Source organism: Pelobates fuscus, chromosome 10 (assembly GCF_036172605.1).
Source record: "Pelobates fuscus isolate aPelFus1 chromosome 10, aPelFus1.pri, whole genome shotgun sequence".
NCBI classification, from domain to species: domain Eukaryota; kingdom Metazoa; phylum Chordata; class Amphibia; order Anura; family Pelobatidae; genus Pelobates; species Pelobates fuscus.
The window spans coordinates 130,757,328-130,778,732 of NC_086326.1; the positions used below are offsets into that span (position 1 = coordinate 130,757,328).

Below are 21,405 nucleotides of genomic sequence, written 5' to 3' on the forward strand. Positions count from 1 at the left end.
GAGCAAGGAGGCGGCCGCCCGCAGGAGCATGGAGGCGGCAGGCTGTATATAAACGATTGATAATTAAAATAATTTGTTAAATGAATTATTCGGTGTCTGTGTAATGTAGCTTCTCAGAATGCTTTGTTTTTTTGTTTTTAAAGCATCTTTTTTTTTTTTTTATTCTTTATTTTAATGTGCATACAAAAACATAACAGAGAAGGCGGGGCCGGGCCGCCGAGCTGCATGGCAGCAAAGCACTGAAGCTCCGGGCCTGAGCTCCAGAAAAAGGCACTATACCCGCATGCAGACTGCCCTATAACTGGATTTTTTGCCATAATGTCATGGAGAATCACATAAGCTACAACCCGATACCAGATTATCGCCAACTACATACTGGACACATTGAAACAGCCCACTCCGGCCTACATGACAGAGTCGGCATGGATAAAGATGGCCGCTGGGTGAGAACCAGCAACCGATCCTCTGGCCAGATAAGGAAGCATACCAGTCATGGTGGCCCCCACGAAAAGCCGTGCCGGCTTGCGATGCGGCCCTGCTCCGCCCCCCCCCCCCGGCCGGTGGGGGTGATCCCGGCCTCCTGGAGATGGCACGCTCTAAGGCGGGATTCGCCGCACGGAGACCATGCCGCTCTCCAATACAGGCAAGGCTGCCTACGTCTGGCCCGCCTGAACTCTAACCTGGGAACATACAAGAAGAGAGACACTCTCAACCTCCTGGGAACTCCCGGTAACTATTATGACCAAACCCACCTCTGCATGCACAAAGGATCTGCCACACTATGGGAGACCTAACCATTGAACCGACACTTACAAGACAGGTGGGACTTTGGTGCCCAGACCGCATGGCGGTGGCACACTCAAGGGCAAAGGAACAACTACAGCCCGTCCGAAAACTTACCCCTGAAGGAGAAGCGACAAGAGGGTCTAGCATGGGCGGCTCACACTGGCCCTGGCAGAGCCGAGCGCTGGACGGATCAACCAGGCCGTGGCCTCGACCGCGGGAGAGGTGGGTGCCCGGGCGTCTGGGTCTGGGGTCCCCGGAAAGCCTAGTCCCTGGCGCTGTGAGCCGGGTGGGGCGAGACTACGCCGCCCCCCTCGACGGACCGGTGGTCGCGGGGGGCGGACATCGGCCTCAAGTATGCGGCCGGCGTTGGGTGAGACGCGGAAACACACTCCTCAAGGGACCCACGCGGAGCTGGGGAGGTGCAGGGAGCGGACAGCCGGAGGACTTTTGTGGTGGGGTCCAACGGACAGTTTCGGCTCCCGAGTGCCCACGGAACTGTGGGGGACCCGACCGGTGAGCGGAGATCGGCATGGGGGTGAGGAAAGGTGGCCTGGCGCCCCAGGGACAGTGTAGAGACAGCACCATGAGAGACTCCCCCAGACAGGCATGGGGACTAGCATAACCAACCTGTCGATTGATAGCTTGCATCAGTATCTTGACAGTTGCAATTTTTTTTATTTATTTTTTTTTTTTATTTTTTTTATTTTTTTTTTTTTCTATCCTCTTTGTTTTTTGTATTTAAAATCGCTAAGTCGGCCTGAAATGCCAAAGAAATATACAGGGCACTCTATGACACCCATAGGGGCCAAAGATTGATGTTGTCTGCCGTTGCATACTTAAAGGCTTCCTGTTGCTTGATAGCCTGTAAAGTCACTTATTTCCGCATACATGATAGCCTGATAGCTTCCCTGTATCCTAAATGCACAGCAGCTTGAAAACTGTTATGCCCCTTAGGTTAAAAGTTGGAAAGGGTTTATATTTGTTTAGCAACGTATATGCTGTTTATGTCAGGGTGCCCATAAAGGCTAAAAGTTGGATGCAGATGATTACAGCATTCTAGATAGATACTGATCCTGATCTGCTTCTATGTTTAAGCGGGTATATGAGCTTCTATACAATGCATACAGTTATGTCTTTGTTTTCTTTGCCTTATTGGTTTTCTCACGCCCACAAAGCGCAATTCTGGGATACTTAACCATGCAGCTTAACACCCACGTGCAGCCAGAATAACGTTAAATAGATACAGTGTGCACAGTTGGTGCCATTATACCTGCAAATGCATTCCTATAAAATATATGCATGTTCGAATGTTCTGATCAAATCGCCTCTGCGCAGGCGAAAATCCGCATCTACTTTTATGAACCGATACTTAAGCCTCTGCGTAGGCGACTATACGCATTAATGAAAATTTGTTTGATACGTGAACTCAAGACACGAAACCAATAAACATATTTAAAACAAAAACATAACAGATAGGCCTGTAGTGCCACGACAGCTAGTACAGGCATTTCAAAATCAAACATTGGCATGGCATAGTAATACAGCACTTTTTGTTATATATTAGTGAGAATAATCAGGCTAGGAAAGCTAGAGTGAGAATATAGTAGTGTAGTTAATCGTCCTTTGCTTGCTCATGTAGTAGTGGGGTGCTTTGTGGGGTGATTTGTATAAGCGAAAATTAATGTTTAATCGTGACCTGTAGGAAGGGGCCAGGGCATTCGTTCTTAATGCAGTGTATATGGTGGTTCTGCATTGTTGTACGGTGAGTAGTCCTATCAGGCTGGATGGACTGTCTGAGGTCTTAATGTGGTGCAGTGCATTAAGCCAGAGTTACAGGCTGTTCAGGTGCGTCAAGCCCCCAGATACAAGGCAGGCCTGTCATCCTATTGCCTATTGGCTGCCAAAAGGGTAAACCCGCGGAGTCCCCCCGTCAGTCGGTACGTGTCCCTCTTGCTAGCTGTCTCAGTAGGTGGGGAATTAGAAGGTGACTGGGTTAATTAAAAGTGAACGGTGAGTGTGGTGTCGCCTGTGTATCCTTAAGGGTCCGTGAGTCCCTTATGTGGTGTTGCGGTTATATAGTTCTTGTTCCCACTTGTAGCAATAGAGGAGATGCGGTGTTTGGATTTATAGACAAAAATAACAAAGCCAAGAATAGCTAAGAATTTGCTTAGTGTACATTGCAGACAACAGAGTGCAGTTCCCCCATGCTTGATGGTTGTTATGTGTAATGGTGGAACCGTGCCAGTGTATATACAGTGAAGGGAATATATTGGTCAAAATAACCCGTAGCAATAGACCTTCCTACTGTGTGCTGGTTAGTAGGCTGGTATATGACAACATAAAGATAAACCATCAGTTTCGATTGCCTGGTGGCCCTCCCCGCCCCAGTCCCAAAATACTTGTAACCGGCTGGAGTCGATCTGCAATTAACTGATTTCCCAGACCGCCTCTAACGCAGTCTGTTCTCTCATGGTCAGTGTCAGTTCTGGATGCAAGGTTGGTGGGCCGAGTTCTATGGTAGGGTTTTTAAAGCATCTTTTTAAATGAATGGGACGCTGAACACCCTGTAAGTAATAGTATGAATATAAATAATGGTATAATATTCTGAGAAAGTGGTCACTTTGTTCTTACTGTTGCGTTATTTATTGAAAAGGTGTTCTGTAGGTTGCCGCTAATGATGGAGTAGGCGACAGTTCCATTGGGTCCTTCGTCACGATCCACTGCTGTCGTAGTGATAATGATCTTGTTAAGTGTGAGAGGACCCTCATCCAAAGTGACCTCATATGGCACCCCTTGAAACACAGGGGCATTGTCATTTTCATCTAGGATTGTCACAAGTACTGTCGTTGTTGCCTGCAAACGAAAAATGTAGAAATGAAATACAGTCAAGCAATGCTACTAAAAGGAAGCTACACAGAATTTTTTTTTTAACATAAATATATTGTAAAATATCAATAAAAATAATCAGAGCAAAAACAAAAAGTTGGAGCCTTGTCTCAAATTATAGTAGCGTCGATATCTGAAAAATAACTATGCTACATTTTGTAAAATCGAGTAGTGTAGTTTGTCATTCTTAAGTATGTTTGAACTCTAAGAAGGTTGAACAAATGTGAGCTAAAAACTTGACTTTTTGCGAGTATCTAAATTCTAATGAGTCATAGCCATAGTCATCCGGGTAGCTATATTGGTATCTTCGCCTTTTTCATGCCATATACCCCCAAAAGCCTTTATTGCCTTTCCAAACCCTAAAGCTTGTTGAAATGCTTTAGGGGTTAAGAGTGTCCTTTCTGCCTCATTTATAACAGAGCTAATCACTAAAGTGAGAATTGAATAACCTCTGAGGAAGTGCCTTGCACAGAAAGAAACCCTGTATTGTCTCCCTTCTCCTTTCCCCTCCTGACAATTATGTCAAATATATTTTTGTTTTCCAAAAAGTGCAATTTTAATCCATTTTATTGAGTGTATTATTTAAGTCCTGAATGCATGATATTTGCTGGCAGGTGGGGGCATTAATGACAGGAAGCTCTGTTCTGACTGGTTCAAATTTTAAGTCCTCACCCACCGGTAATGGGTGATGGGCATGAAAGGCGGAGGGGGAGGGCTGCATCAGATCCCCACATGTAACCATCCATCCTAAAACACAATAAATGAGGAGTAGGAAAGCGTGTCAGGCTGCAGTTTCCGGTTTAAATACGTCATCCTGAAGACATGGGACAGGGTAGGACTGAGACAATATGAAGGGATAAAGGGACATTGTAGGCACTGTAACTGCTTCATCTCGTGGTTACAGTGTCTGGAGTCCCTTGACACCATTCTCCATGACCGTTTTGAATGCCAAGTCAAAGACCTCCGCATCATATCCCCTCAGTGCTGTCTGGACTAATGAGGAAGTATTAGCCTGAGCAGCAATGGGTGGAGGTCATTGGCTGAGAGTGTCAGCTGATCACTTTCAATTTAACACGGTGTCCATCGCTGGTATGAATTGGTATGGCCAGATATACGTGTGTAATGTCTACATTAGCCATACCTCCCTTAGGTAGTCTGCATGTGGCCAGGGAATCTCATTCAGTGTTAACCCCTTAAGGACCAAAGTTCTGGAATAAAAGGGAATCATGACATGTCACACATGTCATGTGTCTTTAAGGGGTTAAACTGAAAAAAGATTTAACACTGAATAAAGGGACAGCACCATGGGACAGTACAGCCAATTCACAGCTCATTATTGAACAAGTCTGATTGTACTCCGCAGGTACGTTACAGGTGCATTTTTGGATGTTGTATTGATACCAGTATATTTAGAACTGCTTGTAAAGAATGAGCAAGAAAATAACTTGAGCTGAAAAGTGTTGTTCAACATACAAGTTTCTAGATAAATTATATATATATATTTTTCTGCCTCACACCATTCCTGCTGTGTTTGCTGTTTTATGTTTAGTATCAGTAAAAACACGTAAAAAAACCCCCAAAATAAATAGTATCTTGTTAATAATACCGTTTATTCAATAAGGTCTTAACCTACTCCATAAATTTGTAGGAAGTCCAGTGTACACATTTTACATTCTAAAAATCAGCAAAGTTATAAATATAACCCATGAAAAAGATTTTGTTACCTATAGGATTGATTTGTTGTACTGGTTCTGTGGCCAGGAATGCCCTGGCACCCTCCCAGGTTAAGTAGCCAAATGGTTTAACAACTTACCTGAAGTTCACTGGGCGCTGGTCACCTCCTGCCCCCTATCTGAGCTAGCTCGGCAGTTCAGGGCTTAGCTCATTGGCTGAGAGAGAGCTTATTCGCTCAGCCAGCCCAACATTCAGGTAATCTCAGTACATTACACCTTGTTCCAAATTATTATGCAAATTCTATTTAAGTGTCACAAAGATTAAATATTTTCTTTTTCAGTTTAACTCATGGATGGTATTGTGTCTCGGGGCTCTTCACTGAAACAATCTCGGACACCTGTGATAATTAGATTGCCAGGTGAGCCCAATTTAAGGAAAAACTACTAAAGGAGGGTGTTCCACATTATTAAGCAGAGCACCATTCATATGCAATATGGGGAAGAAAAAAGATCCCTCTGCTCCCGAAAAGAGTGAAATAGTTCAATGCCTTGGACGAGGTATGAAAACATTAGATATTTCACGAAACTTAAGTGTGATCATCGCACTATTAAGAGATTTGTGACTGATTCAGAGCACAGACGGGTTAGTGCAGATAAAGGCACATTGAGGAAGATTTCTGCCAGATCCTTGCATCGGATCAAGAAAGCAGCTGCTAAAATACCATTACATAGCAGCAAACAGATATTTGAAGCTGCTGGTGCCTCTGGAGTCCCACGGACATCAAGTTGTAGAGTCCTCCAGAGTCTTGCAACTGTGCACAAACCTTCTATTCGGACACCACTAACCAATGCTCACAAGCAGAAACGCCTGCATTGGGAAGAAAAATACATGAAGACTAATTTTCAAACAGTCCTGTTCACTGATGAGTGCCGTGCAACCCTGGATGGTCCAGATGGATGGAGTAGTGGATGGTTGGTGGACGGCCACCCTGTTTCAACAATGCTGCGACGTCAGCAAGGCGGTGGTGGAGTCATGTTTTGGGCCGGAATCAGGGTCCCCGAAGGTGTAAAGATGACCTCTGCAAAGTATATGGAGTTTCTGACTGACCACTTTCTTCCCTGGTACAGAAGGAAGAACTATGCTTTCCGTAATAAAATCATCTTCATGCATGACAATGCACCATCTCATGCTGCAAAGAATACCTCTGCATCAATGGCTGCTAAGGGGATAAAAGGAGAGAAAGTCATGGTGTGTCCTCCATCCTCCCCTGACCTCAATCCTATTGAGAACCTTTGGAGCATCCTTAAGCAAAAGATCTATGAGTGTGGGAGGCAGTTTACATCCAAACAGCAGCTCTGGGAGGCTATTCTGACATCTTGCACACAAATTCAAGCAGAAACTGTCCAAAAACTCACAAGTTCAATGGATGCAAGACTTGTGAAGCTGCTATCAATAAGGGGTCCTATGTTGAAATGTAACGTGACCTGTTAAAATGTTTAAAAAGTTAAAATGTTGTTATAAGTTTGATTGAAATAGCTTTTGATTTCAGTAAATATGCTGCAAACACAACAAATGACAATTTTCAGTTCTTTACAACCTATAAAGTGTTTTGAAACTTACTGTGCATAATAATTTGGAACAGTGCATTGTAAGTTTTTTATGTTTAAACAAAATACCGTTATCATTAGGAGGTTTGTTCAACAAAATTGGAATTGTACTCTTAATAGTTGATAAAATGAGAATTATGCTGACTGTTATTTACATCAATTCTTTAGGTAAATGAGAAAAATATCATTTGCATAATAATTTGGAACAGGGTGTAGTGTTCACATCCCTTGACAGTTGTAACCACAGCTCAGAGGACTCAAACCATGAGCAAACCTATAACTCCACAAATTGTTGTTCAATTGTGTTTGTAAGATGTAGCTGAATTGATGTCACTAATCCTAATCATGTTATTTACTAAATTAACTACTGTGTCTGTTATTATATAGAGATACTGGACGCAGAGGGACAGAAGAATAGATGTTGAAACCATTCTTGATTTTAAAAAGACAATACCCTATTATCTAATGTTCTGAGAATCTCTATTCATCCCAAGTCCAACAAGTAAAATATAATTCAGTGATCCATTTACTGTAGCTTAAAGCGGCACGGTCATGGCATCATCCGTTTTTGGTTTTTCTAACCCCCCTACTGACTCCACTACATCTAATTGTCCCCCCAAATGCCCATAAGTCCCCCATATTACTTTTTTTTTTTTTTTAAATGTGTGCCCAGACCTTAGTCCTGGGTGCCGCCATCTTTGTGTAGGCACATGAAGGCCCTGTGGGGCACATCATTTGTCCATACTAGATAGTGCTATGAAATTCCCGCGTTTGCCCAGTTAAACACTTGGGCATTCGCTATTGTCCGAAACTCAGGAATTTCATCTATTAATTAATTTGTCAGAAAGACAAATGAATAGAAATTTCAGACAAGGAAACACCGAATGTTGGTGTTCGTACGTACTGTTTATTAAAAGGAGGGAGCTCCTGCCTTGTAATATGTAAAAATAGAAGCGGCAGGGAGCTGTGTGCTACCCGCCATTTCCTAAGACCCTATGTCCTCTCTCACTCTATGGGGGTCATATTGAAAGATCGGCAAAGTCAATTTAGTAGTAGAGAGGTGAGAGTATAGGCATAACAATAGGCTCAATCCAACTATAGGGAAATAGAGAACAACATAGTGCAAATCTGTATAACCCAAACTAAGTAATGTTTTGTGCCAATGGGCCATTCACACTTTAACTGATTAAACAGGGCATTCAGTAATCTTTGGGGATCTCAGGCAATATCTTGCTTCCAATGGCTGGTCTTACAGATCTCAGCAGTATGTAAAACCAAGTGCATCAAAAATGAGATGTAAGTAGATGAAGATAAAGTATAAAAATAATGTATTACTTACACAGAGGTAAGGATTAATCAGCATAAAATACAAATAAAATCTGTCCACAGTCTGTCCAACATGTTTCTTCCCACTCAGGGACTTCTTTTCGGCAGTAAGACAGGTGCACTATCTTGCATCTACATCACTTATTAACACAATCCGGGACTGTTCCGCTTTGATATAACGCATGGTGGAACGCAAGAACCACCATGCAAGCAGAGAGATCCTGTGGAACGCATTTGAAACGCATAAATGATGCCGCGAACGGAACGTGATGACGTCATACACCTGGAACCAAGAAGAAATCACAACCTGATCGCGAGCAGCTGAAATCAAGCAGGAAAATCATGTGGACGACATCTATCAAGCAATTGTGGGGTGTATTTAAGAGGGAGGGAGGGGGGGGGGGGTGATTTAATGCGTTTGTTAATCTGTCTTACTACTGAAAAGAAGTCCCTGAGTGGGAAGAAACACGTTGGACAGACTGTCGACAGATTTTATTAGTATTTTATGCTGATTGATCATAACCTCTGTGTAAGTATTATGTTGTTCTTCATTTCCCTATAGTTGGATTGACCCTATTGTTTTGCCTATATATTTGTGGAAGATTTGAGGAGATCTTGGGGTTAAATCCATAACAAAAAGGGAAGTTACATACATGTATATATACATTTTTTCTGCAAACACTTATTCACTTGATCACTATATAGTGATATTGGTGAAAATTGATTATTGCACTGAATAATTGTCTGTGATATATTGAAAGATTTAGCACTTTTTTTCTGAGAGGTGAGAGTAGTCAGAGTCCGTTCCGTGTCCAGGGAGTATAGAGTTCAGCAAGGTCGGTTTGAAAGTCCAGAGGTTCGGTGCGTGGCTTGATAACAAAGGGCACTTGGTAACAAAATGAAACAAATTGACTGAGAAATTTGAGATTACCTGCAGCTTCCTTTTAACATGGGTGTGGGAAACATCAGAAGGATAGGCGGGGGCTGATCGGTGAACCCGGAAGTGCTGCACAGTGCATCTGCCGATCAGTAATCATGACAGCAGGTCAGTTGTCACTGTGGCTGCTCACTGTTGTAAAAAATAACAAAGCCCCCCCCCCTCCCCTTCTAATAAATGGCCCCATGGTGGGGCATCTCTTAACTAGCGGACCCTCTGAGCCCCATCAGTGCCCCGTGAGTGGGGGCTAATCAACTAAACTGGGGACATAGGGTTCCTATTGGCCCCCACCCATGAGCGACGGTGGGGGCCCTAAAAGACAAAACCAAATCCAAACGCTAAAAAAAATAATCCATCTTCACCCAGCAAGGGCAACACGCAGACTTATAAAGCCTTCCCACGCCCTGCAATTTGACTGAGAGCACTCTGATTGGTTTAAGCCAACCAAGAAGAGTGCTCTGATAGGTAAATAGTGCCCCCACCTGCCACTCATGGGTGGGGGCTTGAGGGGGACACTAGTTAACAGATGCCCCACCATGGGGCCATTTATTGGAAGGGGGGAGTGTTTTTGTTTATTTTACAGTGAGCAACCACAGGCTCACTTTTTAGTAGACATACCCCTACTCACGGCATAGCGTAGGGGCAGTCTCCCTTTTTTACTAATACTAAGTAATCTCTACTTTGTATTAGTAAAGATGGCTAGAAGAGCAATCTTGGCCTTTCAGCCTCTTGGTAGCTAGCTCCCTGATACCGTGGGAATTAGAGAGCTATCTACTAAGCGGCTGCAAGATGCAGCCGCAGCACGGATCGGAATTTCATTAATTCAAATTAAATTTCAAACCAACCTAAAAGTACTGAATGTCCCTACTTTGTCTTATGTTTTAAAGAAAACTAGATCAGAGAGGAAAAAAAGAACAGATCCTGAGAGAGAGAAAGAGATAAGAGAGATAAGGGAAAGGTACGATCGGCAGGACAGTGCTGCTTTAAGAAGCAATTCCAGGTTGATTCTAAGTTCTTTTTGAGCTAAATCTGTAACTGATTTACAAATTTAAAAATAATGCTAGTTTGCTTAAGTTAATGGCTATCTGTAAGGTGAAGATACGATATGTGACTTTTTATGAACTCTACTATGCATTTACCCCTATTCCCCCCCAACCCCCTCATTTTTCAGAGCTTAATATAACTCACATTTTTAAATTGCTATAAAAAAAGTCAGAGTTTAATATTTCTCAAAAACTGTTTATATATAGAGAACCACTTTTTGTATTTTTTCTTGCTAACTGTGCAACTTTATACAATATTAAATAAAAAAAACAAACTAATCCTGACTTTGGAGCAAGGGAACGTGCGCTGTTGACGGTTGGGAGACTCGACAGCACCAAAGGTCTATGGTGTCAATTAGATCCGATCATGAGACGGAGTGAGATAAAGTACCAGTGGTATTCTTCACTTAGAGTGTGGTACTAGTAGTTTTGAAGTAGCTGAAGCCTAGATCACAGTGGGAACCTCTCATGATGATCACAGGACATGCCTTCAAGCACAGTGTATTTTATTGAACAGACAGATATATTTGGAAAAGAGCTAAACATTGTATTTCTTTATAAACACAATTTCCAGGAACGATGTATTGAGATTTCTCAAATTTTTCAAAGTGTCCTTAAGAAAACAATTCTAAATTAATGTTTTCATGGACTTCAAACTGATGGCAGACTTGATACTATATAATATTATCTGGCACGTCTTCCATGTATGTTCATCTGTATAGGAATAATGAACAGGAAGTGGAGTGGAGAAGGCAATGGAAGTGACCATACTGTTCAGGTAGTGTCGGGCATGAACTGAAACATCTTTTCCTTTTTCAGTATATTCAAACAGCTTCAGGATACTAACAGGACAGAATAGCAATTGTTTCAATTAGCATGTTTTGAAAGCCTCTATATCAGTTCAAAAGGGGCATTGACTCGAATAATGGATATCCAATTTAGCATTGCCCCAGGCAGAAAAACCTTCATCCACAATACAGAACACACTGTACAAAGTAACACTGATAGAAATGATTGCTTCACATCTGTGGGATGTAAGGTATGAATTAGGATGCAAATGCAATTGATTATTTTTTAGAGTTTTTTTGGACCTAAGAAGGTCAACAAACGTAGACCACAAATACGCCTGTTGTTTTAAAGTTAATTAAATTAGATTAATTGTTGTTAAGTACTTAAATGTAATGACATTAACAGAGCTATGTTGTATTTTACAAGACAAAGGGTGGCACTCAATGCAATACATTTCATCACCCAAATGATATATACCAGAACATAGCATTTATCAATCTGGTGGTAAATGTCCGTAAGCAATATAATACACAGAAGATCAGTACAATCCATATAAAACGAATTATAATTATATGAAAGAAGCATAAAACACCCATCTGAGATGAAACATCGGAAGTTGGTCATACTGAGCATGTGACTTCTGCCGAAAGCTTTAATTATTGCTGGAGACTCTACTATTCTTTTCAGTTATGGTATTAAAAACAAATTAGAGCCTAAAGAATAATAATAACACAATAAAGTCCTGTCTGAAATTGGAGTATGCACATATCTATAATAGATGCATAACTAAAGGGTTACTCTAACCCTCAGTGATTTGAAATGGTCGTGGTGGTGCACATACTGAGTATTATTAATTGTGTGCCAGGAGGGGGGCTGATTCAACCCCTGGCACACATGCAGTCTGTTCCGGGCTGCCTCATGTAAATTCTGTGCATATTTTGTGTCTGTCATCAGCATGCAAAGCACACTGGCAACAGATGTAATAATCCTCGTCTTTGATGACAGAACGCCTGCAAGAGGAAGATATTCTTCCCCTCCCTCCCATCTCCCTATGTTCAAGAAAGCGAGGTGGGTGCTGTTGATTTGACCTGGCACGGCTCCCATTACATCAAAAAGAGACATGGGAAGCTTTGCCTAACTCTAAATTCCAGGTGAGTTATAATGTTAAACTTATTTTTAGTTGGAAATGTTACATAGGTAGAGGCGGGATGACAAGATTGCAATTGGATGTTGGGGATGAAGAACAGATTGGAGTCAAGTATAATTCCAAGACAGTGGACTTGGGGTGATGTGAAAATTGTGATGCTTTCAACAGTGGTAGAGAATTCAGAAATTGCAGTAGAGCTGGGATGGGAGGGCGTGCACAAGAAGGAACACAGCCTTAGACATAGTGATTTTTAGGTGGCAAGAGACCATCCAGGAATGAAATGTCAGATAGGCAGTCACTGACATGAGCAAGGATAGATGGAAAAAGATAAGCATTAGTGAGGTAGATTCTAGTGGCATCATCATAAAGGTAATATTTAAAACCATAACTATTGATAAGATTACCCATAGAAGATGCATAAATGGAGAAAAGTAGAGGACCCAAGACGGAGCGTTGAAGTACTCCAATTGACTAAGAGGTGGAGTCATCAGCTAATGGCACAGAACAGGACCTGTTAGAAAGATAAGAGTGGATCCAAGAGAGAGCAGTGTTGCAAAGACCAAGAGAGCTCAGAGTCTGTAGGAGGAGAGCGGTTTAACTATGTCGAAGGCAGCTGAGAGGTCAAGTAAGAAAGTATTGAGCAGTGGCTGGTGCTTTTAACTGAAAGGAGGTTGTTAGTAACCTTGGTGAAGGCAGTGTCAGACTAAAGCCTGATTGCTGGGGATCATGCAGCGGGTTGGAGGACAGGAAGTGGTTAGGTGGTTGTAAACTAGTTTTTACAGGAGTTCAGTTGTTAATGAAAGCAGTGAGATTAAGTAGTCTGGGTGTCTATAGTGTTCCTCTAACTCATTTGGAGCTAGTAGTGAATCTTTAAAAGGATACTATAGTGCCAGAATTACAAACCTGTATTCCTGTCCATATAGCTCTCTCTGCCTCCCTTGTGCCCCCCCACACCCGCGTGAATAAGGGTTAAAAACCCTTTATTTAATCATCATTAACCAGTGCCGATGTCCCTCGGCACTGGGTCCTGGCTAGGTCCCATCTGACGGCCCATGAGGAGCGGGCACTAATGTGCAAATTTCCTCATTGACCTCACTGAATCAATGCTTTCCTATGGGGAAAATCTGACGCTGGAGGTCCTAATGCAGAGCGTGAGGACGTCCAGCGTCAGATACCAGACGATTCAGGAAGTCTTTGATTCAGGAAGCCTTCTAGTGGCTGTCTGGGAGAGAGGCACTGGGGGCCGACTAACAGCTGCAATGTAAACATTGCAGTTTCTCTGGAACACTAAGTGCAAAAGGGACAGTGCACCCAGACCACTGCAATTAGCTGAAGTAGTCTGGGTGTGTACAGTGTCCCTTTAATCATATGGACCAAAGTATTTCGGTAAGAGGCAAGAAAGTAGAGCTCCCTACTTCCTCTTCAAATGTCTGAGTGCGCCTGAAGTATTATGGGCTAATAATATTAACCTGGACAAGGGAATGCTGCATGGACATGAGACTTATATAGTTACATATTCTGCACAACTTCCTTTTATGGAAACACTACAAAAGACTGAGTGATAATACTGACTTATTGAACAACAGGCAGTATATGTGTACAGTACAAGCTGTTACACAAAGGCGTGACAAACAAGTAGAAGAGTGTGAGGACTCTGTAGGAGATCGCAGTGACACAGTGGGTAGCAATCAGAGTGCTGGGCACATAACCATCCCTGATGCCAGTTTGTTTGGCAAATAGCTAGGGAGAAGGGTAGCAAGTCCCTATGTGTATACTAGAGGGGAAGGGGAGCAACTCCCTATGTGTATACTAGAGGGGAAGGGGAGCAACTCCCTATGTGTATACTAGAGGGGAAGGGGAGCAAGTCCCTATGTGTATACTAGAGGGGAAGGGGAGCAAGCCCCTATGTGTATACTAGAGGGGAAGGGGAGCAAGTCCCTATGTGTATACTAGAGGGGAAGGGGAGCAAGTCCCTATGTGTATACTAGAGGGGAAGGGGAGCAAGTCCCTATGTGTATACTAGAGGGGAAGGGGAGCAAGTCCCTATGTGTATACTAGAGGGGAAGGGGAGCAAGTCCCTATGTGTATACTAGAGGGGAAGGGGAGCAAGTCCCTATGTGTATACTAGAGGGGAAGTGGAGCAAGTCCCTATGTGTATACTAGAGGGGAAGGGGAGCAAGTCCCTATGTGTATACTAGAGGGGAAGGGGAGCAAGTCCCTATGTGTATACTAGAGGGGAAGGGCAGCAAGTCCCTATGTGTATACTAGAGGGGAAGGGCAGCAAGTCCCTATGTGTATACTAGAGGGGAAGGGCAGCAAGTCCCTATGTGTATACTAGAGGGGAAGGGGAGCAAGTCCCTATGTGTATACTAGAGGGGAAGGGGAGCAAGTCCCTATGTGTATACTAGAGGGGAAGGGGAGCAAGTCCCTATGTGTATACTAGAGGGGAAGGGGAGCAAGTCCCTATGTGTATACTAGAGGGGAAGGGGAGCAAGTCCCTATGTGTATACTAGAGGGGAAGGGGAGCAAGTCCCTATGTGTATACTAGAGGGGAAGGGGAGCAAGTCCCTATGTGTATACTAGAGGGGAAGTGGAGCAAGTCCCTATGTGTATACTAGAGGGGAAGGGGAGCAAGTCCCTATGTGTATACTAGAGGGGAAGGGGAGCAAGTCCCTATGTGTATACTAGAGGGGAAGGGCAGCAAGTCCCTATGTGTATACTAGAGGGGAAGGGGAGCAAGTCCCTATGTGTATACTAGAGGGGAAGGGGAGCAAGTCCCTATGTGTATACTAGAGGGGAAGGGGAGCAAGTCCCTATGTGTATACTAGAGGGGAAGGGCAGCAAGTCCCTATGTGTATACTAGAGGGGAAGGGGAGCAAGTCCCTATGTGTATACTAGAGGGGAAGTGGAGCAAGTCCCTATGTGTATACTAAAGGGCAACAAAAGAAAGGTGGGCTATCTGGAGAGGAGACGAGCTCTCTTAATTGAAGGACACCACTGGCTAGATTATGCCCTTAGCTACCTAAACTATTAAGGACAAGTCACCAGGGGTCAAAGCGACACACTCTGGAATCCGTAACGGATACTCACAACATTACTGCCTGAATTTGATGCTTTGCGGCTGGATAGTGCTATCTCCAAATACTTGGTAAAACTTCACAAAGTTTACTGATATGTTACCAGGAGGCCCTGGGGGGATAGGTGCACTTGTGGTTGGCCAAGCTGACCAAGGTTACCTGGTCAGAAAATCATCGGAAAGTTGCATTTTAAACCATAACACATGCACACAATTAACATTGAAAATTGTCTTCTTCCATAGACTATGAACCCTTTGTTAACACACAGAGTTAACCCTTCAGGTATCACAAGAGCTCAACACTCACAGTCGCAATGCCCACTCGGTGGTCTTACTCTTATCAGTGGTGATCAACCTGATAAATGCACCCCTCAGATATTTGTACTGAGATCTTCTGTATAGGTTAACATTTCAGGTTTCCAGTGATAACTTTTACAAACGTATTAATGAACCTGAACATTTGCGCCATTTAAACCGAAATTTAAAATAAAAATAAAAATATATATTCATTATTTTGGCTTTGCTCACGCTTAAAGTTGTCAGAACGACTGTCCATTTCTAAGTGGATGAGAGAGCGAGGACATTGCTTGTCACTGAAATTCACTAGGACCAAAGAAGTCTGCAATGGTTGCTGGTGGAAATATGCAAATGAGTAAAACCAAAGAAAGAGATTCTGATTAAAAGGACAGAAGGCACACTCCGTTAATGTACGGCTGGCCTCAGACAGCAGAGGACCTCCATTTTAATTCTATGCTTGTATTATATGGACATAAAGAGTCCTTCTTATTATGACTCAAAAGCCAAATGCTTATGTAGGACAAATGGAAATAATTTGGCAGGCAGTTAATGGAATCCTCTGAACCCAAGAACCTATAATTTATGAATATTTCTACTGTTACAATATTCTATCCACCCCGTTACCGCCTGTGACATACTAAGGCTGCCAAGGGCGTGACATATACATACACATGCTTATATATTAACACATTGTATTAATCAAATATAGCATTTATACAGTATTGTTACATTTAAATGCAAATGCACCAATGAAAAGGGTTTTGCAGATCAGAAACTTAAAAAACAAAAAAAAACTATGAAATATAGATATATTTCATAAAAATAAATGTTTAGATTAATGTAAGGTAATTGGTGTTACTTTTGGGGGTAGGGCCACTAAGGAACCTGTGTCCTATAGCTGTGTTTCACAAATCGGTCTTTAGGATGATCGAGGCGTCAGCTCTATTTAGAAAAGGTTGAGAAATGGGTACGGCCAGGAATTCAAGGTGAATATTAAATTTTAGGAAAAAACTGTGTAAATCAAAATATAGCATTCTTGGGGGATTGTTCCAATAGTGCGCCATAAAGTTTTAAATCCACTCTAAATTTACTTCAAATTATCATTTCAATTATCATTTCACACAGTGAATAACATTAATATTTATTCATGACTAGAGGAATCACAGGTACTGTCATGGTTAATCAGTCCACCTCTGCATCAGATATAGTTTACATACTACGGGGAGCACTTTTCATGTACCTTCTAACAGTTTGTAAAAAAATAATGTTATCCCAGTTCATTTCCAAAGGCTACACGCCTCCAATTCACCCCCACAGCCCAATTCCATCCACTATCTCTCTCCTCAAAGTTTATTGAAATCTGTTATATTTTCAGATCACTGTGGGTTAAACAGCCAGCCTAATTTGCTTGGGTTTTATTCACCCCCATCCCACAAAACAAAGTGGCCAGTAAATCGGTGGTAATAAAAATAATGAAGTTGATGGCATTTAAGAAAAAGGGGAGAAGCTGCTGTATTGTTTTCGTGCATTAGGGGGCGCTAGATGGCATTGTCTGTCTGACGCCTGCCTGTGTGGTTGGATTGTTAAGGGCTGTGAAATTTCCTGTGTGTAACTCTCTGCTGCTGGTATTGCTCTGTGACTTCATTTGAAATGGTGCAACAGGCATGAAAAGCTTGCTTCTCTCCATCTGCAGATCAGGAATAATATGGATATCTACAGCAGGTTTCAGCGCCCCCCCTGCTGTTTGTGGATCGTTTGGCTGCTGCTCTGTGTCCCCCAAGTGTCTTTGGCATCATACCAAGGTAGGACAAAAAGACCCCCTGTGCCCACTCTGCCCCAGGACCATGCCAGCTTTGGAAAACTTTTTGCCATTAGTTGAGCAAGTGGCAGAAAACCGAATTTTCTCCCAACTCAGTAAAAGTTAAAGTATTGGAAAAGTTCATGTAAACAGAGGGGAGGGATGGGCGCCTCGTGGTTGGTGTTTATGTTAAAGTGATATCCCAATTTAGCAAACAAAGGGTTAGCCCTGTGTACCATACACTGCAAGTCCAAAAACTACAATAGCCACTTAGCCAGGGGGCATACCGCTTCCTGCAGTGCTCCAATGGGCTAACAAGGCAGAAACTCTATATTGTACCTACTGTACAGCGCTGCAGAATGTGTTGGCGCTTTATAAATAATAATAATAGTGTGCCTGCCTTTGTGTTACATAATATTAAGTAAAAAAAAAAAAAAAGACAAAAAACTACTTTTGTTTCATATGTATTTAGTGTGTGTGTGTGTGTGTGTGTGTGTGTGTGTGTTTATCTAATTGTACATTTTAGATGTGTTTTGTGTTTGGAATATTTTAACCATTCACTTGTGAATAGCCATTAAGCTACAATGTTCCTTTAAAACATAAGAGCAATGATTTGGATTGTGGCAAATAAAATGTAAATATATATATTATACTGATCAACTGCCCCTATTTTTGGGGAGGGGGTATAATTAAATCATTAAGGAGCTGTGCTGTATTTTGGATTGTGCACTAGGTCAAGATGGGGGGGCGGGGGATTACAACTCCTTGTTTGTATATAATTAACATGTTGCACTTAGTGCCATTGCAATTTTTATTTTGAAAGGGGTGGTCACAGGCATTGAATGTGCCTTAATTAGCACACCACCTTTAAATGCATGGACCAGCTCTTAATGCTGTGACTAATTCCCCTGGCTGTCAATGATGGGCGTTTCGTGTCTGACCATTTTCAGTGTCTATTGCGATTGACAGTTTATTTATTGTACCCTATACAATAACAGCAATGCACTTTATTGAACCATCCACTGCCGTGAAATGGATTAGTCATTTGGATAGTGAAATTTTTCTTTGGGGACCGCCTAATGTGCACTCAGTGCTCATGTGTATTAGCGTCCCATCAGCAGTAACGTGTATTAGTGTCTTATCAGTAACGTCAGAGGAGGCGGATCCACTACCCAGCGCTGAGGGACACTGGCGCTGGAATCGGATAAGGAAATAAATTGTTTTTAACCCTTAATGCACCGTGGAAGCAGGGGGAGGCAGATGGTGCTATAGTGCCAGGAATTCAGCTTTGTATTTATGGCAGTATTGTGTCCCTTTAAAATATTTTCTTATGATTTCATTAGATAAAAATGCCGGCACATGAGGCCCTCTCCATAGGAAAGCAATGCTTTCCTGTGCAGAGTGTGAGGACGTCCAGAGTCAGCGAACTAAAGTCACCCAACCACCAGGAAGTGTCTCTAGTGGCTGTCTGACAGTCCTAACTCTGCAAGGTAATTATTGCAGTTTTTCTGACCGGGGTCACTGCACTCTGACCACATCAATGACCTTAAGTGGTCTGGGTACCTATAGTGTCCCTTTGAGGTATCGGGTCTGGTAGAAACATATGACCAGCTTCCTTTTCAGGATCTTTCACTACCTTGTGGCAGGAGGAAGTGAGAGACCCAACACTAGAGCTTAGTCCATTATGTTTTCTTTTTGCACAAACTGGCAATTCTTTACAATGCAAGTTATGTTCCAATGCAACAAAGATGTCCACATATCGACCAGTGGCCCCAATCCAGTCCTCAAGGCACACCAACATTCTAGGTTTTATCAGTACTCACTGGAACAGAATTTGGTCAGTATTAATGCACTACATATATTTTTATTTTTAGTATGCCATTTCTTACCACGTTCTGCCCACCACATTTATACAACATATCTGTGCTAAATTCTGCGAGTTGCACCTTAAATACATTGCCCGCATCTGCCCCTTTCTTATCCAAGATGCTGCTAAAGAACTTGTTCATGGCTTGGTAAATTCTTTTATTGATTACCATAATTCCCTCTAATTGAATTTCTATACTTCGGAATCAATGCTGTTTCCAAGCTTATTTCTCTGTCTCAGTAAATGATGACATCGATGCGGACCTGTATCCGTACTTTTAACTCGTGTTTGCAGGACTTTGTGAACAGTTCCATTTCTACGGAACAGTTTGCATTCTTCCATCAGACTCTCCCCTACTCTTTTTCAATCTTTTTAGAAATTTCTTATAACACTTCTCCTCAGAATAGCTAATGGACCCCTGGGTGATCTGTCACTTCTAAAACCTATCCCTACTTAACTAGTGGGTCCACATTCCCTTCATTCTCACCTTCCCATGCAGCCACTCTTTCAGCCAGTCACTTTGTAGCTATCCCTCATGCTACTCTTCCTATTCTGTTGTTGTACCCCACATCCTCTAGATCAGGGGTGCACAAAAGGTAGAGATCGCCCAGATATTTTAAAACTACAGCTTCCATGATGCTTTGCCATGTTAAAGGCATGCAAAGCATCATGGGAGTTGTGGTTCGAAATCATCTGCGTATTTACCTTTTTAGGCACCGCTGCTCTAAATTGTAAGCTTGTTTGAACAGGTTCCTCCTCAACCTAGCGTTCCTGTCAACATTTGTAATAGTTTGTCTCATTGGCTATATTCTCCACTCTATATTATTGCTGTCACAATATAAACGCCAAATAATAATAACCCCAACACGGGATTAGACTAAACTCCATAATTCATTAGGCAGTGCATGTCTGAATAGATTCTTTCTCATTCATAACAAGTTTGCGTCTCCATTTAATCCGGGAACAATTCCATCAATAAATTGTGCTTGCTGAATAGCTAGATTTGCAGATACTGTAAATCTCACAGATTACCTTGGCACATGCCTGCACCTCACCTGTCACCCTGCCTGGTATTCTTCTGTAAGCATTGAGGTTCGGGAGTAAGATCAGAGAGGATTCTGGGTAAGGCATCTTCCATGCCAACACGTCTTCTTGTTTATCTGGAATCGGACATCTGATACATGTGTTATGAATTCAGCTAACATCATGTGTGTGTATATATGCCAGTTAGAGCCCAAATCCGCCCAGTTATTTATACTCAAGTTCCAGTAAACCCTTTGTTTATCCAACATCTGGCAAATTAAGATGAGGCGTCTTTCTACTGAACTAATAATTTACCATGACTATCCATACCTAAAATGTAACCGCAAAATGAGGAGAATAAAAAAACCAGGCCACGGGGCAGATCTTTTCCAAATTGCCTCTTTTGGCTTAAACGTTGAGATTCATTTGTAAACCTAGTGTTTCCTGAACAAACTATTTGGCATTGCGCACTAAGTCCAATGGGTTAATGCTATCAGTGATTGTATTCAAGTGGCTTCCTTATTTGCTGACTAAAGTCTCTTGCAGTGCTTTTTCTTTGTCACAATGGGAGTAGACACATCTGCTACAAAGTGACCTTGTGCTTTAAATTACAATATGCTAACATCCTGGGAGTGATTTACTAAACCGTCAATTCTACTGAAAGCTAAACTGTGAAATTCAGGCTAAAATAGCAGGTGTGTAATAATTCTCCCATTCTGCTATAATCACCACTTGCCTATTTTAGTCGCAATTTGAACATTTGGAATTCCGTTAAAATTAAATTTATTTGTTGGGTTTATGTCACAGCAATGGCTGATAAAACTGTATGCTATAGTGAGCGCCTATGCTATCCTTCTTTTACGTTTGTTGGGTTTAGTGAAAAGTAAACCTGTTATAAAAAAAATGAACTTACCTGAAATCGCTCCAATATACATGGATACACCATATATCCTGAAGGTACATGGTGTTTTCAATGTAAAATATAAATATTTACCAACACTTCCTCCATTCCAGTGCTACTCTTGCTGTAACACCCATCTCCGCCTGCGCTGCTCCCAAGGTGTTCTTTGATCTGCCCTGCTTGGGATGCATCCCTAAGCAGGGAAAATCTCATCATTGACGTTGGCTTTAGAACAGAGCCAGCGATAG

At 42.3% G+C, this 21,405-nt stretch overlaps 2 protein-coding genes across 2 annotated transcripts in view; one reads left to right on the forward strand and one right to left on the reverse strand.

Moving 5' to 3' along the window:
* The window catches only part of CDH23 (cadherin related 23), a 909,735-nt gene that overhangs the window by 122,797 nt on the left and 765,533 nt on the right, over window positions 1-21,405 (reverse strand). Inside the window, exon 37 of the mRNA XM_063435341.1 lies at window positions 3,418-3,639. Coding sequence (XP_063291411.1) covers window positions 3,418-3,639 — 222 coding nt within the window. The remainder of the gene's footprint in view (window positions 1-3,417; window positions 3,640-21,405) is intronic.
* Window positions 17,111-21,405, forward strand: part of VSIR (V-set immunoregulatory receptor) — a 62,517-nt gene continuing 58,222 nt past the window's right edge. The window contains exon 1 of the mRNA XM_063435344.1: window positions 17,111-17,370. Coding sequence (XP_063291414.1) covers window positions 17,274-17,370 — 97 coding nt within the window. The 5' untranslated portion in view covers window positions 17,111-17,273. The remainder of the gene's footprint in view (window positions 17,371-21,405) is intronic.